At 40.8% G+C, this 17,182-nt stretch overlaps 1 protein-coding gene across 2 annotated transcripts in view; it reads right to left on the minus strand.

The window, feature by feature from the left end:
- The window catches only part of METTL16 (methyltransferase 16, RNA N6-adenosine), a 52,178-nt gene extending 34,996 nt beyond the window's left edge, over positions 1-17,182 (minus strand). Inside the window, exons 1-3 of one of the 2 annotated variants that reach the window (XM_072639983.1) lie at positions 16,986-17,099; positions 12,668-12,866; positions 12,381-12,509 (exon numbers count right to left, since the gene is read on the minus strand). In XM_072639983.1, coding sequence (XP_072496084.1) covers positions 12,381-12,508 — 128 coding nt within the window. In that variant the 5' untranslated portion in view covers position 12,509; positions 12,668-12,866; positions 16,986-17,099. Of the gene's footprint in view, positions 1-12,380; positions 12,510-12,667; positions 12,867-16,985 lie in introns of both variants that reach the window. The other variant, XM_072639982.1, reaches the window with a different exon arrangement.

The following is a 17,182-nucleotide window of genomic DNA, read 5'->3' on the forward strand; positions in this document are numbered from 1 at the left end:
CTTAAATACACTATAAGCATCTCAAGTAAGATTTCATAGCTACAGTAAGAGAACAAGAGGCCAAAACTTTGTTTAACCTGAGTTAAAAGTAGAAAATTCCCAAGGAGAGTGAGGTAAATGATACTGATGATGCTTGGGTGCATGGACTTGGACCCCAATTCTAAAATCACATTTCTCCTGAGCTTCAAAACACTGTCCCAAGTAGCTTCTCCCCAGCCCAAGGACACAGCCTGCCCCGTCAACAACCATTACCTCCCTTCCTGGTACAGTAGCCAGTCGTACCTATAGTACTTATTAGTCTGAACCAGCTGTGAACTGGCTGAACAGGCTGTGTACTGGGTCATTATCACATTTACTACTCACTGACCAATCATATGTATCCTAGACTTAGACAAACATATACTCCCTTACATTTATCTTCTCTAACAAGACACTGATGAGAGCAGCCTGATATTCCTTAGTCAGCCCTGACCATTAGTTGATTTAGTAATGTTTCAGGCATAAAACATACCTCCATGTAGCCCTCCCTTGGGCTATTTCCCTATGAACTCTGGGTAAAATACCTTTGAAGTAAAAGTGTATGCTCCTTTAAGAATTGACCACTCCTGGGAAAAGGGGGAGGTGAGAAGGAAAAAGTGAAGTTTACTCTCATCACATCTGGCTTAAGGAGGGAATAACATGCACACTCAATTTGGTATGAAAATCTATCTTACACTACAGGAAAGTAGGGGAAGAAGGGGAGAAGTGGGGTGAGGGGGATGATAGAAGGGAGGGCAAATGAGAGGAGGGGGATAATTAGAAGTAAACACTTTTGGGGAGGGATAAGGTCAAAAGAGAATAGAATAAATGGGGGAGCAGGATAGGATGGAGGGAAATATAGTTAGTCTTTCACAACATGACTATTATGGAAGTCTTCAGCAAAACTACACATATATGGCCTATATTGAATTGCTTGCCTTCTCAGTGGGGATGGGTGGGGAGGAAGGAAGGGAGAGAAGTTGGAACTCAAAGTTTTAGGAACGATTGTTGAGAATTGTTTTTGCATGTAACTAGGAAATCAGAAATACAGGTAATGGGGTATAGAAATCTATCTTGCCCTATAAGACAAGAGAGAAGATGGGGATAAGGGAAGAGAGGGATGTGATAGAAAGGAGGGCAGACTGGGGGAAGGGGTAATCAGAATGCAAGCTGTTTTGGGGTAGGGAGAGGAGAGACATGGGGAGAAAATTTGAAACTCAAAATCTTGGTGGAAATGAATGTTGAAAACCAAAAATAAATAAATAAATTGGAGAAAAAGAAAAAAAAAACTGATCACTCCTTAACCACTCTCTAATCCCACCCTGAATCACTTAGTTAGAATATTTGGCACATGCTTTACTACAGAATATCCTATATAAACTTTACCTTTACCCCACTAAGGTTGCAGGTTCCCTAAGAACTCTTGCCCGTAATAAATCTTTACCTCGACCTCAAGAATATTTGAGTCCTCAAATTCATTCCAGGTGACCTGCTCCTGGTACTACTACAGTCTTTGTGGGGGTCTCACCCCCCCCAACCCTCATCAATACAGCAATAAAAAGTTATGAAACCTACAGAAATATAACGTTAATTTTCCATGAAAAAGAGTCTACTCTGTGAGATCAGCTGAGTAGCTTAATGAGATGGGCCAATGACATTTTCTGCAGTCAAAGGGCTTCAGGGGCATGTGCTTATATATAGAAAGAAAGACCTATAGGGTTAACCTACTAGGTACACCAGCATGCAAGAACACTAAAAGAAATGTGCTTCATTTGGTCTACAGTGGCACCCCAATCTATTACTCTACCTCATTATCTCCTACAATAAGCAAATAAAAAGAAAATCCAAATAAAAAGTCAATTATTGTTCAAGGATTAAAGATGTCAGATTTAGAATTTTTAAAAATTCTTTATCTTCTACAAAAGAATTTATATCACTTTAACTGGTCATAAATAGAACAAATGGCCTAACACATGGTTCTTCTAAGGAGAAATACAAAGAACCACAAAACTGCCCATCTCATGACTCTCTCCCACCTCAAAGTTAACAAGGGGTTAACATTTCTGAAGTGGAACTCTTTGGGGAATACTTTTCAGAGGCACAGTATAGTCCAAATAAAAGAAGTACAACACATTTTTTCAAATACCTACCCTACCCATCTACTGAGGCTTGAGACAAAAGAAAAAGGATGAATATGAACTTGATGAAAGCAGGTGCTCCTCAACAACTCTCTGAGGAAAAAAAAGACTTTAAAATCTCAGCATCTTTCTATACCTCAACACCCACACAGCTCAATCAAGCAAGTGATTAAGTGAGTCATGGTACAAGAGTGCAAAGCAAAATTATGTTCAATTTCTAAGATAATGCAGAAGGATAACTAAAATGATCACTTTCTTAAATTGAGACATTCCAAGGACCCCCTCCCCCAAATCTTCATGAACTGGCAAGGTAAAAATCAAATGGACCTTCCTTGGCCACATTAAACATCAGTCCAGATTGGATTAGGTTTCTTTGGACCGGTTTTTAATTCATTACCAACGATAAAGGGAGAAAAATTATTACCCTCTTCTTTCTATTTTAACCATTCAATTACAGATAGCTCTGTCTACAGGCTACGAACTCAGTCTTCTCCCTTATTCAGCTATCACTTCATCACCAGAAGAGTCTCAACTCAAGGTCACAAATGATTACATGTGACCCTATAATGCTTGAAAATGTGAAGTCTTCCTCTAAATGGCTTTTCTAGGAAAGATGAAACACCTCATGTACCCAGGGGAAAATAATGAACTAAACTGAACCAGTTTATTTTTAAACCAGTAATTAAGGCACATTTATTTACAAGATAGGTTGGCCTTCCCCAACACCGCCCCCCTTACTCTACCCCACTGCAGCCCTGCTCCTCAGAGTAAAGAATACTCAGATATCCAAAGGTCTTTCTTTAGTCGAGCTCAGTACAGATGGCTCTACATTCAAGAATAGTTGTGCTTGGGAGGGGAGGGAGCTGGGAAGAACAGAAATAAGCACAGACTATGCCAGAAAACAGATTTGTAAATGCCAGTGTGGATCAGCTGGCCTCCTATGGCAAGAAGCAGCCGGCCAGATAACTGCTGAAGTGAACGAAGCCTGGCAATGCTTCTGAGAGTGACAGCAGTCACCTGAAGATAACCCTGCAGCACTTAAACATTAATTACCCTGTTTCATGAGACATGTGGGTCGACACTAACAGCAATGTGATTAAGGCTTCCCTAGTTCTTCAACTCCAAACCACTGTTTATACAGAGATCATTCTTACTATTCAGGAAAAGCCTACATAGAGATACATTCACCCTGGATTGTTTGGCAACACTGCACACTATTTATTAGCAAGAAATACACTCTAAATACCACAAAGTACAAAGCACTTAGCAGAGGCTGGTGCTAACCACTAAGTCTGATCTCTCACAATTATCCCAATAACTGAAGACAAGCAAGTAAAAATAAACAAAGCACCAATCCCTTGGCTTCAATTCCAAAATGTTCATCATTTTCCTCTTCCAAGAAAATGAGCATGATAGTGTAATATTTAAAATTTGTCTTTCTGTGGGACAAATTCCAGCCTTCTAACAGCACTAGTAGAATATGAAGTGTTTTCATGAAATGAAGCCCCCAAACAACCCAACTGCCTACACGCAGGACTTCCATTATCTTTGTATAGATGCCTTTTGTTACAGCACGTTCATATCTTTCTTCCCTCAGCAAAACCAAATATCCCCCCAACCATATTTAACAATATTCCATCCCCATAGTCCCTCACTTCTGCAATGAAAATATATTTTCTCAACTTTTCTTTGGGACTAAGCCTGGTAATTATGATAGGTCATATTTGGATCTGAAGACATTATTTATCATATATTAAAATAACAGAAGGAACTAAAGTTAACTGGAATTAAATCTCTACTACTTATTTGTCACAAAGTAACTTACTGTCAATAGAATTTCTCGCGTCAGTATTTCCTTAAGAGGACTTGCATGTACATGCCCCAAAGTAGAAATATGAGAAGACACTCACCCCACTCCTTTGTAAAGGTGAGAGGTCCACAGGTATGGAATACTGCATATATTCAGATTTTTAAAAATATATTGGTCTAATTTGCTGATTCTTTTTTCTTCTTCCTCTTTTCTTTTAAAAAAATATTCTTTGTGATAAGGGATGGCTTGATTGGAGTAGGGAAGGGAAGGGACAGAGAAGAAAATTTAGATGAAATAAAAACAAAAGATTTCATTTTAAAAAATTAAGGACTTGCTTTAGTAAATATATACAATATTACCAGTAGGGAGGTGCCTTTGAGCAATGTGCATTTCTGTTATCCAAGGAAGATACGATAATTACTATAATACTATGGAAACAGTACACTAAATCATAAGCCAAGGTCACTCTCAGATCCCTGTCCCCATCCAGTCCTCATCCCATCCTGTCCCTCCCCCCCCCACCTCCACTGGCCCCAGGCACTGGCTTCATTTCATTAGATGATCGATAAGAAGCTAAAAATGGTAGGTGTCAAACTGCATTCAACAACCCTTGGAGGCACTAACAAAAGCTTCAGAGGAGGGGTCAGTAGGCAATACCCTCCTATCTTTCCTACAGTTTTCCCTCCCCGTACCAGGTGAATGGTAGGAGATGCCTCCATGAGTCACAATTCCTTCCTGAGTTACTGTCAACAAGCTCACAGACTCAAACATGTAAGTGCTACAGTAAGACACAATTGTAACTCACTACTTCCCAGATCTCTATACACAGAGCAAATGAAGAGCTTTTAGATCTATACTACCCAGTCAGCATCATTTTAAAAATTTTTTTCTTTCTTTTTTTCTTTGCCCATGCTCCCCACCTTCCTCCCCAAAGAATGAACCTCCCATCTCTTTTAGAGGACTAGTGGCTTGTCTAATATGAATTTTTCTGCTTTTATTAGCTGGGTTTACCATGAAACATTTATTCTGATACATGTGAAACAGCTAAACCAAGGAAAATGTTCTGACAAACTGGGCTAAAAAATGTAAACCCCTTGATTGCTGGCATTACAATCCCAACACTTAACACAGTGCCCTGCACATATGAGATACTTGATAAATGTTTACTGAGATAAACTCTGAAATGAACACTAGAGCAATGCAGAGAATTACAAATACCCAAAAAGCAAAGTGATTACGCAGCCAGTCTGTCTCCACAAAATGAATGGGACCACAGAGAATGGGTAGGTTTAATGTACTAGGAAATTTTAGGCTTGACAAGAGGAAAAACTTTCCTGGCCATGAAGGATGCTAGGGGAACTCCCTGACTTACCCTGCCCCCCCACCCCAACACTTAATAAAGAATATGTGGCAAGAATTGATTCCACTGTCATGTCTTTCTTGTGAAATCACAGTTCACAGTTTTTTTCTTTAAATGTTGATTCTGAGGCATTTGAGCAGTGGGTACCATGAGGAGACAGACTCACACCTGAAGTAAAAAAGGTCACAAGAGATGGGTTCGGACCTCAGGATTCTATATATGATAGGTGCACATAAGGCTGCCACCTTTGTACTGGGAGGTTCAGTTAATCTAGGATACCTCAACCAAAATGATAGCACGTTCTCTGGATGAGCTCTATATCTAAGCTGTCCAGCACCATTCAGAGCTCCACAGGGCTGCCCTTGCCCCTATGTCCCTTCCTCCCCTTTCCAGACACACACAGCTTGCCTGAGGCCCACAGACCTGAGTTTAATATGTCAACATTCTCTTCTCCACTATTCAATCCACAGGAAGCACACATCTGTGCAACAAATTTAAATTTGTGCCTGTGTGTGTGTGTTTATAAAACAAGGCTTCTACAAAATCACCATGAGCAAAGTGTTGGTTGAATTCTCCTCCCCCCACAATGGGGGCCTGGGTCACAATGAAGTGTCCAGTCCATCTTCCTATCCCTCCTTGAAAGCAAGGTCATGAATTTGTACAGTGGGGGCAGGCAATACAGCATTTGTGGAATGGCTGGCTGAGGACAGTAGATGCCATTTTGGCTCAGCGATTACCACATGCAACTTGTCTCAGGACAGAACTTGTGACCTTAGCTTCTTGAGATTGTTTAGCCCCAAAAGTTGCGAAACATGTTCAGAAAGGTTAAAGAGGGAAACTCCTGCAACTAAAAAGCATAAGATATTTTTTACTTATTTCCAGTCTTCCTACCATGCAGGTCTGGTGGTATCAATCACTTCAGCCCCCTCACCATCTAGAATGGCCAGATTCTCATTTTTTACTCACCCTTTGGTCCCACAAGCTGCTCCAGGCATCCCTGCACCTCTTTTTACACATACCTGAAAGTTTCCTATGTCTTTCCAGATGCATAAAGAATCTCTCATATTTATGCAGATCACCTGAGCTAATTCAGATGGCACACACCACAGAACATAGTGCTGGGGAATGCTTGTAGTTTATTTAAAGAAACAAAACACCAAGTTCTCTCAAAAAAAAGTAGTTTTACAGACAGTTCCTTCTGAAACTCCAATATTATGGAGCTTTTGTGTTTCAGTTGGCTATTCATTCAAAGGTTAAAAAAGCATCTTCAATAGATTCAAAAAATATTTCCTATACTTACTATGTGCAAAGCCCTGAGCTGAGGACTACAGGGCTTAGAACAATGACTAAGAAACAGGTATCTTCCCTCAAAAAGCTATCTGGTAGTAAAATCAGACAAGTGCCTAAATAAACGTGACACAGAACAGAACCTAAGTGTGAGGAGAGAGGCATGATGAGAAAGTGCTACGATGGGGCAGGAGCAAGCACACCCAGTTTAGGGACAGAAGAGAAATCAGGAAAGGTTTCATCAAACTTCGAACAGCTGAGATGGGCCTTTTAGGAAAGGGAGGCTTTCAAAAGGCAGAGATGGTCATGGAGAGGTTTAAATAGAATAGGAATAAGAAGTGGAAAAGCACCAAGTGTGTTTGGGGAACAGTGAATAAGATGATTTTAGAGGAGGAGAGGGACACAGACAAGTAGAGATAAGGCTAGAGAGGAATACTAGGACATGGAAATTCTTAAATGCCAGTTTCAGTCTCATTCAGTAAGCATTCAGCAAACAATTAAAAAATTTTTGAGCTGGGATGTGACAGAAAGAAAGCTTTCTTTTAGGAAGATTAATTCGTTATATTGAACAGATGACAGGAGACTCTAACAGATGAATTAGGAGATTGGTCCCCAAAACCCAGGTGTAAAGGGCCCCAGTCATGAACTCAGATATAGCAGGGGAACAGAAAAAGTAGAGACAGGATGAATGCAAAGTGAAAATCTGCAAGACTTGGCAACTGATGAAATGTGGAAGGTAAAAGGAAAAGAAATCAAAACTGTTTCTAGAGCCTTGGACTTAGATGATAAAGGATGGTGATTCCATGAACACAGATAAATGCAGCTGAAGCAGTTTGGGTTTTTTGTCTAGGATTACATCAAGGAAAGAAGGAATGAATTCTCTATGTTTCTCTCAACTGCTCAATATGCAGCAGCTACCTTTAAACCTGAAGGTAACGAATAAAGCTGAAACCTCAGTCCATCAAGGAATCAGCTATGTTGGCAAAGCAGGTCGGAGAAGGAATATAAAAAGTCCCTAAACAATCAACGATTCACACCAGATGTCTCTGCTGCCCTTTCATATTCCCAGAGAGCCTGGGAAAAGGAGCATTCCAGAAGAAAAAGGCTGGAAGTGAATGAGGGTAAAAAATGTTCAAAACGCGTTATTTTTCTTGTAGTTTAAAGTAATGCATCCTAATAGTAAAGGTTTTAATTGTGCGGCTTATTCTAAGACTTACAGTCTCATTTTCTCGATCTGAAATTAAACAGCTGAAAAATCCAGAAATGTTCATTTGCTTTTTTTCTTTCAGTCTTGGAATAACCATCGATTGCTTTGATCTAGATACATCTGTAAGGTGAAAGTATTTCTTACCACCCTACTAACATTAGAATTCCTTACACAGAAGCAAAATACATTAGACTGTCAAAGGAAGAACACCTCTGATCTAGAGATGCAGAAAACTGGCCAATCTGGGCAATCTTCTAAACTACCGAACATCAAAGCACGGGCACAGGCAGGAGCTCTCAGGCCTTTCTCCATCATAGGAGAAGTCAGACCACATTCAAGTTTATCCAAGTTTACTTATGGCCACAAGTGAGGTATCTACAATTTAAAAAGTATACATATTATCCTTACTGTCCCCCAACACATCTCAAAAGTCATTCTGCCTTTACAAAGGTAAAAGAGACAATTTGCAAAGTCAAAGAAATGGCCAGAAAAAAAACCGCCCAAGGACTTGAACTGAATTGGGATCCAAATCATTTACTACACCAAGAAAAAAAAATTGGAAGAGAACTAGATCAGGTACTTTTCATAGCTATGTCTAGGCGGATAGTTCTTAATCAAACAAGAGTTAAAGGCAAACACAGAAGCTATAATAATTTCAATTGTAAGAGGTTGAAAAGCAATTGCAAAAACAAAATCAATGAATTCAGGATAAGGGAAGTTGATAATTAAGGAATAAAAATCGTTTGCATTTAATGCCTTAGATAAGGGCCTGATATTAAAGATATAAGAAATTAACAAAACTATATTGGAATAAGAATCATTCCCCAAAGGACAGTGGTTAAAGCAAACAACAATTTTCAAAAGAAGAACTACAAACTACTAACAACCATATGAAAGATTGCTCCAAATCACAAACAAGAGAAATATAAACCAAAACAACCCTGAGTTCTACTTCACACCCAGAAAAGTGTCAAGGACAATAAAAGGTGGAAATAAACACTGCAGTGATTGAGGAAAAATAGGTAAACTAAAATACTCTTGATTGAGCTAAGAATTAGTACAACCATTTCAGAAAATAATTTAGAATTAGGCTCAAATAGTGACTAAAATGTTTATTCCCTTTGAATATATGTTATACATGTGTATTTCTATAGACGCATGCCCACACACATGCACACACACACACACACACACTTTCTTTCTCTCTCTCTCTCTCTCTCTTTCCCCATGGGAATTTAAAAAAAAAAGGTTCCACTTACAAAGTATTCATAAAAACATCTTTTGCAGTAGCAAAAAACTGGACACAAAGTAGGGGTGCACCAACCGGGGAATGGTCAAACAAAGCAGTAAGTGAATATAAAGGAACAGAAGTCTCAAAATTCAAAGAAGCATAGGAAATCTTATATGAACTGATTCAGGGTTCAAGAAGCAGAACAAGGAAAAACAATAAAACTGTGACAACCACGCAAATGGAAAAAAACAACCACTAAAGCCTTGAATGCTAGATTACTATGATAGCCAAGCTAATGCCTCGGCACAGGGCTTTGAGCACCCTCAGTCTCAGTGGACATTATTACTTTTACTCAACTACTCTTTTCCTTTTTCCTTTTTGTCTTTACCTTGTTACAAAGGACTGCTCAATGGCAGAGGAGGGTGAGGAACATATTTGGAAATAAAGGTGACATAAAAACAAAAGCTGCCCATAACATTTTTGCAAATAATGAAAACAAGATGAATTGGGGGTAGTTTGTCCCAGGACCAGAGCAGGAGCAAGGGCTGGGAAGAGGCTGGGACAATATTAGAGATGAACCACTGATCTTAACACCACCTCCCAGGCACTCCCCACCCTCCCTCCCCAGCCATTCTCAGTCCCTTTTCCTTCTGGCTAAAGTTCCACCCATGTACTCCAACCAACACTGGTGTCTTTGCTTCAGCCCTCACCATCACCACAGCAGACTCTGTCAGCTCACATTAACCCCTCTGACCTCTCCATCAAAACTGGAAAAGCTCACAATAGTCATCCTCATCCTACTACAGAAATAAAGCTACTTATCAAGATGCTACAGTAGTCACCCCAGTCTCTACACTAATATGAACAATAGCCACGAGCAGCTGAGGACACAAGGGAACAATCACAGAGAATGAAGCAGATCGTGTATGGCTGATGGACTCTATCTCACACTTCACAGAAGCCACACAGTCTGAGCTACTCAAATTCAAAGGACTCAAACGTGGACTGACTTTGTGGTCTCTACATGTAGCAGGGAGGAAACAAAGTCAGGGAAAATAAAAAAGTCCCTTTATCTATCTGCCAGTGCTTCTGTGGGCTAGCCAAGAGCAAATGCTGTCACAATGGATGGTACACTGAAGAATACTGGACAAGTATCCTTCTCGTACAACATTCATGCTGCTGATTAAGTCTGGGGATGTCAGAAGTTGTTTCATTTTTGTCTTTGTATTCCAAGCTTCTAGGCCAGTACCTGGCACAAAAGACCAAGTTCATAGCTGGCATGGATCACTTCTGCACCTTCTTTCTAGTCAATAAAGAGAATGCCAAAATATTGGCTATGGTAGGAATGACAAATACATACCCTCAGGTCTCAAGGGTGAGCAGGCAAGAATCAAGTTGAGTAGTATGTTTCCTACCAAAAGTAAATTGGGAATACTACCTTCACATGAGGTGGCTAATGAACTGCCATTCTGGAGGTAGTGTGCGCATGTGTTGGTGCCAAGTTCTAATTGTAGCTTCAATTCAAACAGGATAAATGGCCAACATCTCTAGACCTCAGTTTTCAACTCACAATAGCTGTTATCAGTCACTTCAGTGAGTATTTTCAGCACAAGCCAGAGGGCTGACTTGGAGGATCTCCCCTACAGTCCCAGGCTCACCCCCATGGACAGTCACCTCATCAACTCAGTACCTAGACCTCAGTGCCCCAACTTGTTTGCCTATATCCATTCTCCTCCAGCTAAGAAGAGAATGGTTTCATCACTACTAACCTGCCATGGATGCTTAGCTTGGGCCTGAACAATCACTAGTCCACCTGCTGCTGACTCTTTGGAAATGTGTGGGTGGTCATGTCTCATAGCACCATATGCCAGACTCCCTTCCTTCTCATGCCTTAGTCTTTCCCCTCACCCCCTCTTCTCTTCTATTCAGAGTCTCAGAACCCTGATTTGGAAAGTTGAAATAATATCTTAACGTCATAAAGGCAGGAGTCAGAATAGTGCTCTAAAGACTTGACTGCCCCTGAGGCAATCAACCAATCAGTCAATCGGTATTTATAAAGAGCCTTCTATGTGCACTGCTAGGTACCAGGAAAACACAGAAGAAAGCAATAACTACACTCAAGGACATTCTATTCTAAGTACTTAATAAACATTTGAACTCAGCCAAATGAAACAATCTCCCAAGAATTGTGGGTATATGATTTGGTGCTGGCCTTGAACCTAGGTGAATTTAAGAAAAACAAATGGTGTAGGTTTTTCTGAAAGAAAAAACTAGGATATAAATGGGATTTCCCTCCATTCTCCTTCTCTCAAGACCTAGAAAAGAAAGGTGAAGATGGCCAAAGGAAAAAAAAAGCTGACATCTGTAGTATGTTTTAAGATTTACAAAATACTTTCCATTCATTGTCGAGTCTGCTTTTCACAAGAAAGTAAGACAGTTCCCCATTTTTAGCGGTGGGTGAGCCTGAGACCCAGAGGATTAAGTGATCTGCCACAGACACATGATGTCCAAGACAGGACTCTGACCCATTTCTCTCCTGACCACAAAGTAAACGCTCCTCACTAAGCTTTGCTGTCTCTCAGGGTGGCCTGGAAACTTTGTTCTTGGTGTTGTCCACCTAAAGACCCACCCACTGCTCTAGAAAGACCATGAACATTTTACACATTTGGGTTTTCTGGACACTTGAGATGGAGAGGTAATAAAGCCATATCCTCTTCCTATTCCTCAATTCCCCAATCTTGAAGGAATCCAAGGAAATTTAGGAAATCCCTAGTTTTTCCTTTACCAGTCCCTTGGAGGAAAAAAAATAATGGTCATCATCCTGAGAAAGGGCCAATTTAGCTCCCAGACTTCCCAGCATCCCATAATATGAAGGGAGAGGGAAGGACAAGCAGGCTGGGAAGTTGCATTCATAGATGTAACCCCCACCCCCAAACAACAGAACCACACCTCTCCTACAGCAGCAGCCGCTGACACCATGATTCCACCTGCACGAGTGAAAGCTTCACATTTCTAATCATTTTGCAGCTACCAGGGACAAAAACAGTAGTTCCTGATGTTCCTATTTAGCTTACAGATAAAGAGAAAGGAGTAAGATCCTCTTGTACAATGTCTGCTACCATAAGACAGGATGTTCTAAAACACACGTTTTCAGCTTCAGCCAACCTCTTCTCCCTTCCTCCCCAAATTACTACATGTTCCCAGTCACACACATAATGGCCTTGGTACATACCAATGTCTCCTCATCTCCATAATGTATATCATATTTGAATAATGTGTGACCAAGATCCTACATGAATCAAATACTCTTTGATGAACTGTTGACTTACCTCACTCTTCCAGTCAGATTTATCTGGACATGCTGTTTAAAATCTGGGTACTTGGATGCTAGATATGCAAAATCAGGAGGCCTATCCTTGTACCTGTTTCTTGCATGCATTGATTTATTCAAAGCCATCCTAAAAGAATAAAATAGTAACATTTAGTACAGAACAGAAAACATAAGTGATTACAATAGTTAATATTTAATCCTATTATGTCTTTGTCAATCAAATAAAAAACTAAAAATCAAATTTTAAAACAGAAAGGCATCATCTTTTTAAAAAGGGACAGCTACCTTTTTTGGAGTGTCAACTTATGTGATAAGATTCAGTATCATGTGTATTCCTAAGTGTTATGATGGGGTTCGGGTCATCTTCCTGGAATCAACTGACATGGCAGAGAACAAGTGATTCATTGTCTTGAGCAAATAATTCCCAACTCTGATTTCGCTATACCTCAGGATGTCTCCAATTATCTCAAGGGATTGAAAAAATCTATATTAAGACAAAATTAAAATTCTTGAATTTATTTCAAATAGGTGAAAAAACATACAATCTAGAAACTCTCAGGAGGAAGTCATAAAAACCATAAACATAGTCAAGTCAAAATTCCAAAAAGTTTTCTGTGAATCACTCACTAATCTAAGCTCTAGGTAGAAGTGGATCCAAACATTCATTGCTCCAGCCTCTATTCCAAGACTAGGGTTGGTCTAGGGTATTTTAAGGGCTCCCTTCCAAAAAATTAGAGAGAAGGGAAGAGAATAACCATTTATTAACTGCCTATTATATGTCAGGCAATGTGCTTTATAAATATTTGTAAATAGAAATAATTATCTATAATACAATATGTTATAAATATTATCTCACTGGATTCTCAAAATAATCCTGGGAGACAGATTCTATCATTATTTTCATTTTACAATTGAGGAAAATGAGGCAAAGGTTAAATAACTTGCTCATTAAGTGTCTTGGGGCCAGATTCAAACTAAAAAACTAAAGGTTTCCCCTCAAATTTTTCCTTTTCAGGTTTTCATATCTCCATCTGGGGTTAAGAAAGTTGTACAAGATACTCCCTGCCTCAAAGGGATTATAACCTTCTTGAGGAAAATCTAATTACTAATAACAAGGTAAATATGTTCAGCTACTGATGTCAGCTAGTATTCATTTTCAAGACGGTTTCTCCTCCACTTTACATCACTTTAGTCTTTCAGCTATCTGCAATAGTTCAGGTCCTTACAGATGTGGAGTTAAAATGACTTTTGTAAATGCAGCATTTTTTTTTCATTGAAAACTGAAAGTGTTCTTGATCAGGAAAGGGTCAACAGATAAAGCACTCAGAAGCTACACATGGTTCCTCTACAATCACTGCATGATTTCACCTCAGCCTTTTTTGGGGAATGGGTGTTTTCCCTCTCTGCTGACTTGGGACCTAAAAACTGTGCCCTAGGAGACTGCTCCCTCTTTTTCAATTTCAGTCATCCCTTCCCTCTCAAAGAGAGCTGGATAATTCCTGGCCCCTGGTCCCAAAGCTGCTCTCCTTAGTTCCAACCCCTGACAGGAAGGTTAGGTTACCGCCAACAGTCTCTGATGGAAAGGGTCACTAAGAGCAGGAATGTCAAGCTCCAAGAGAAATGGGGACTACTAATCTGTAAGCAAACATCCCTGAAGGCCACATATTGACTCAGTTTTTAAATGAAGTATTATCTATATACTTCCTAACTACATTTTCATTTAACTTGTTTAAATTGGGGGATGGGGAGGGGAAGAGGAGTAGAGTAGAGCACATGACAAAGAAAAAGAAAGATGGAAAAACAAAGAAAAGAAGACAGAAACACAAAATTCAACCCAGAAAAGATGGTGTATAAATCCATTAACTATGGAGACTGCTTGCTAGGAAGACTTCTGTTAAGTAGACCATGCAACTGGTTACATGCGAGACATTGAATAAAATTAATCTAAGTCAAAAAAGGAAGGATTTTTTTAAAAACGGAAGAAAGACACATAATACTAATGACTACTAAAGCAAATAACACTTGTATACCAAACCCTGGAGAGGCAGGGATCCCAGATAAGGGATATTATAGTCAGACTTCAAAGGCATCTAGCGCTAACAGGGATTTAACATCATACAGTCATCAAGTCGTTTATGTAAGTGGCCAGTTAGTAATGCAAAAAGCACAAAGGATGTTCCTTGTGGCTTTGCAGGCTAAGATTCTACTACTACAAATAGCTCTAATTTCATCCATGTGGTTATTCTTTTCACTTATGCTTACTGCAACCTCTCAGTTAGCTGGAAGATAGCCTTCATGGGTTTCATGCAAAGAAAAACATTTCTCACCCTGCAACTGGGCAAGTCCTTAGAGGAGTCTGTCTCCTGGACCATCTTACCAAGCTTCTGCCTGGGTTTAAGCTCTATCAACACAGCCTTCAAGAGCCCAGGGCAAGTTCCACACCACAATAAGGGCATAGAACACAAAGTTAGTAGAGGGAAGATTGTCACACACAGCTCCAGTGGTCAATAAGAGCAACCACTATTAATCTTGGTACACCCTTCCTAGGCTGATGCTGGTGCTAAAGAGGCCTAAAAGGGCTCAAAAAAAGGCCAAGAGACTGCCTTCACTTTGATTTCTACCAGCTGAGAACAGGCACCACCACTCTACCTGCTGACATCCATCCCATCTTTTTAAGGCCAGACCAAATGTGATCTTCCCCAGAAAATCTTCCCAATCTCCTCAACTCAGAGATGGATGTCCTTTTAAGCCCACATCTCAAGAAAAAAATGGCATGTGCATTGTTCTCCTTATACCAATTATGAGTGTGTACTGAGGGGCAGTTTGGTGGCTAAAGCTGGCCTCAGGTCCAGAGTCTGACTCTCATCTAGCTGTGAGACCCTAGACAAATCACTTAACCTACCAATATTTGTGGTCTGGGTTCTTACACTTTTTGGTCTCAGGATCCCTTTGCACTTAAAAATTACTTTTGTTGACACTATCTATAGCTACTAGTATACTAAAATACTAAAATTAAAATGCCTTAACATTATCATGAAAATTGTTTTAATCTCATCTCTTTAACCTCCGAAAGGGTCTCAAGGAACCCTAAGGATCCCTGGACTCTGTTTTAATGAGGACAGTTGCTCCAGGAAATTTTCTAACACCATGAATGCAGAGATGTTGATCTGAATTAGTAGTTCCCTCATCAGAAGTTCCTTAAAGCAACGACATCACAGCGATCATGTCATAATCACATATTTCTCAATGTCTACAAGGTCGGCACATAGCAAGCACTTGAAAAATGCTTGTTGGGCTATTAAAAGAACTACAGACATCAGCCAAAAAAATCCACTTACAATAAAGTAGGTGATACCTATATCAGCTATCTTAAAATTGACAATTGGCTCCTGCTCCCCTCTTCCCCCCACTTTCCAAGAGAACTTTTTTTTTTAGGTTAGTTTTACAGCAAACATTTTCTTCTGCATTTATACATACTGTCTTCAAATTCTATTGGCACTTTTCACTTCAATGTCAATTCTGAAATGAAGACCAAAATAAAAAAAGCTCATTTAATCATTTTCTGGAAAGCAACGCCTTATGTCATCGTCTTACAAAGTAACAAGTCTGTCAATTGTACGCTTTCAAAAAAGCTTTCTTGACAACAACCCGCAGAATTAACATGGCTCACCAAAGTGATTCATCTAAGTCTAAATACACCTTTTTTTGGAGAAATTAGTCATTTACAGATTCTGTCCACAGACACTAAATATACAGTTTCAGTTACAGTGAGACACAGACCACCAGAAAAGGAGGAAAACAAAAATAAAGGGGCAAATCTCGAAATCGCTTAAGAACTGGACGAAACCTTCGCACCCTCGTGGTTGAAACCCCTCATTTTCTGGGTGAGGAAACTGAGGCCCAAAAAGACAAAGGGCTTGCCCAAAGGCAATCAGCACCTTGGATGCCAGGTTTTCTAACCCTCTAACCAAGTGCTTTTCGTTATCTCAAGACACTCAAAATCATGTTTAAAGTGAACAAGTTCAAGTATTTTAAAATTTTAACGGAAATATTTTTTGTCTCACCTTAACTCCTTAACCCACACACGCTTTTCCGTTATAAATCCCACATTAAAAAGGTGAAATAAAAGGAATTCGGCAAAACCAACACACACTATGTGTCCGGTAGTTAATAAAATGTTGGAACTCAGGATTTGGGTCCCCAGTGAGAGTCGGAGCCAGAAGGCGCCTTCGAGGTCTCGGTTCAACGTGCTCGTTCGAGACCCGGGGAACGGAGAGCTCGGGTAACTAGCCCAAGGTCACCCGTGGAAGCCGGGCATGGGGCAGGATTTGAATCCAGGTCCTCGGCCGGCGTTGCCTCTCCCTCCGGCCCCAGCCGTCAGCCTCGCCTTCTCCCTCACCCGTCATCTCTGACAGCTCCAGGGGCAGACCCTCGCCACCCCACCCCGGGCTCCGCGCCCCGCTCTGGGGCCCGTCCGGCCGCCGCGGTCCCCCGGCCCGGCCTCTGCCCCGCCGCCCTGCAGGCCCCTGAGGGGTCGCTCCAGCAGCCTCGGCTGCGGGACGGCGCTCGGCCCGCTCATCCCCGGGCTCCCGCGGTAACCTACCCCGGCCACTGGCTCCAAGACGCCGCCGCCGCCTCTTCGGGCGCTCGCCACCCCTAGTAACGAACGCAGACGCGACGCGACCAGCGCGCCGCCATCTTGTGCCGCGGGCTAAGTGGTCACGCCGCTCTCGCGAGACTTGGTGGCCCCCACCCGGAGGGCACAGAGGCAGATCTCGCGAGAGCTAAGACCCAGTTCCC

Source organism: Notamacropus eugenii, chromosome 2 (assembly GCF_028372415.1).
Source record: "Notamacropus eugenii isolate mMacEug1 chromosome 2, mMacEug1.pri_v2, whole genome shotgun sequence".
NCBI classification, from domain to species: domain Eukaryota; kingdom Metazoa; phylum Chordata; class Mammalia; order Diprotodontia; family Macropodidae; genus Notamacropus; species Notamacropus eugenii.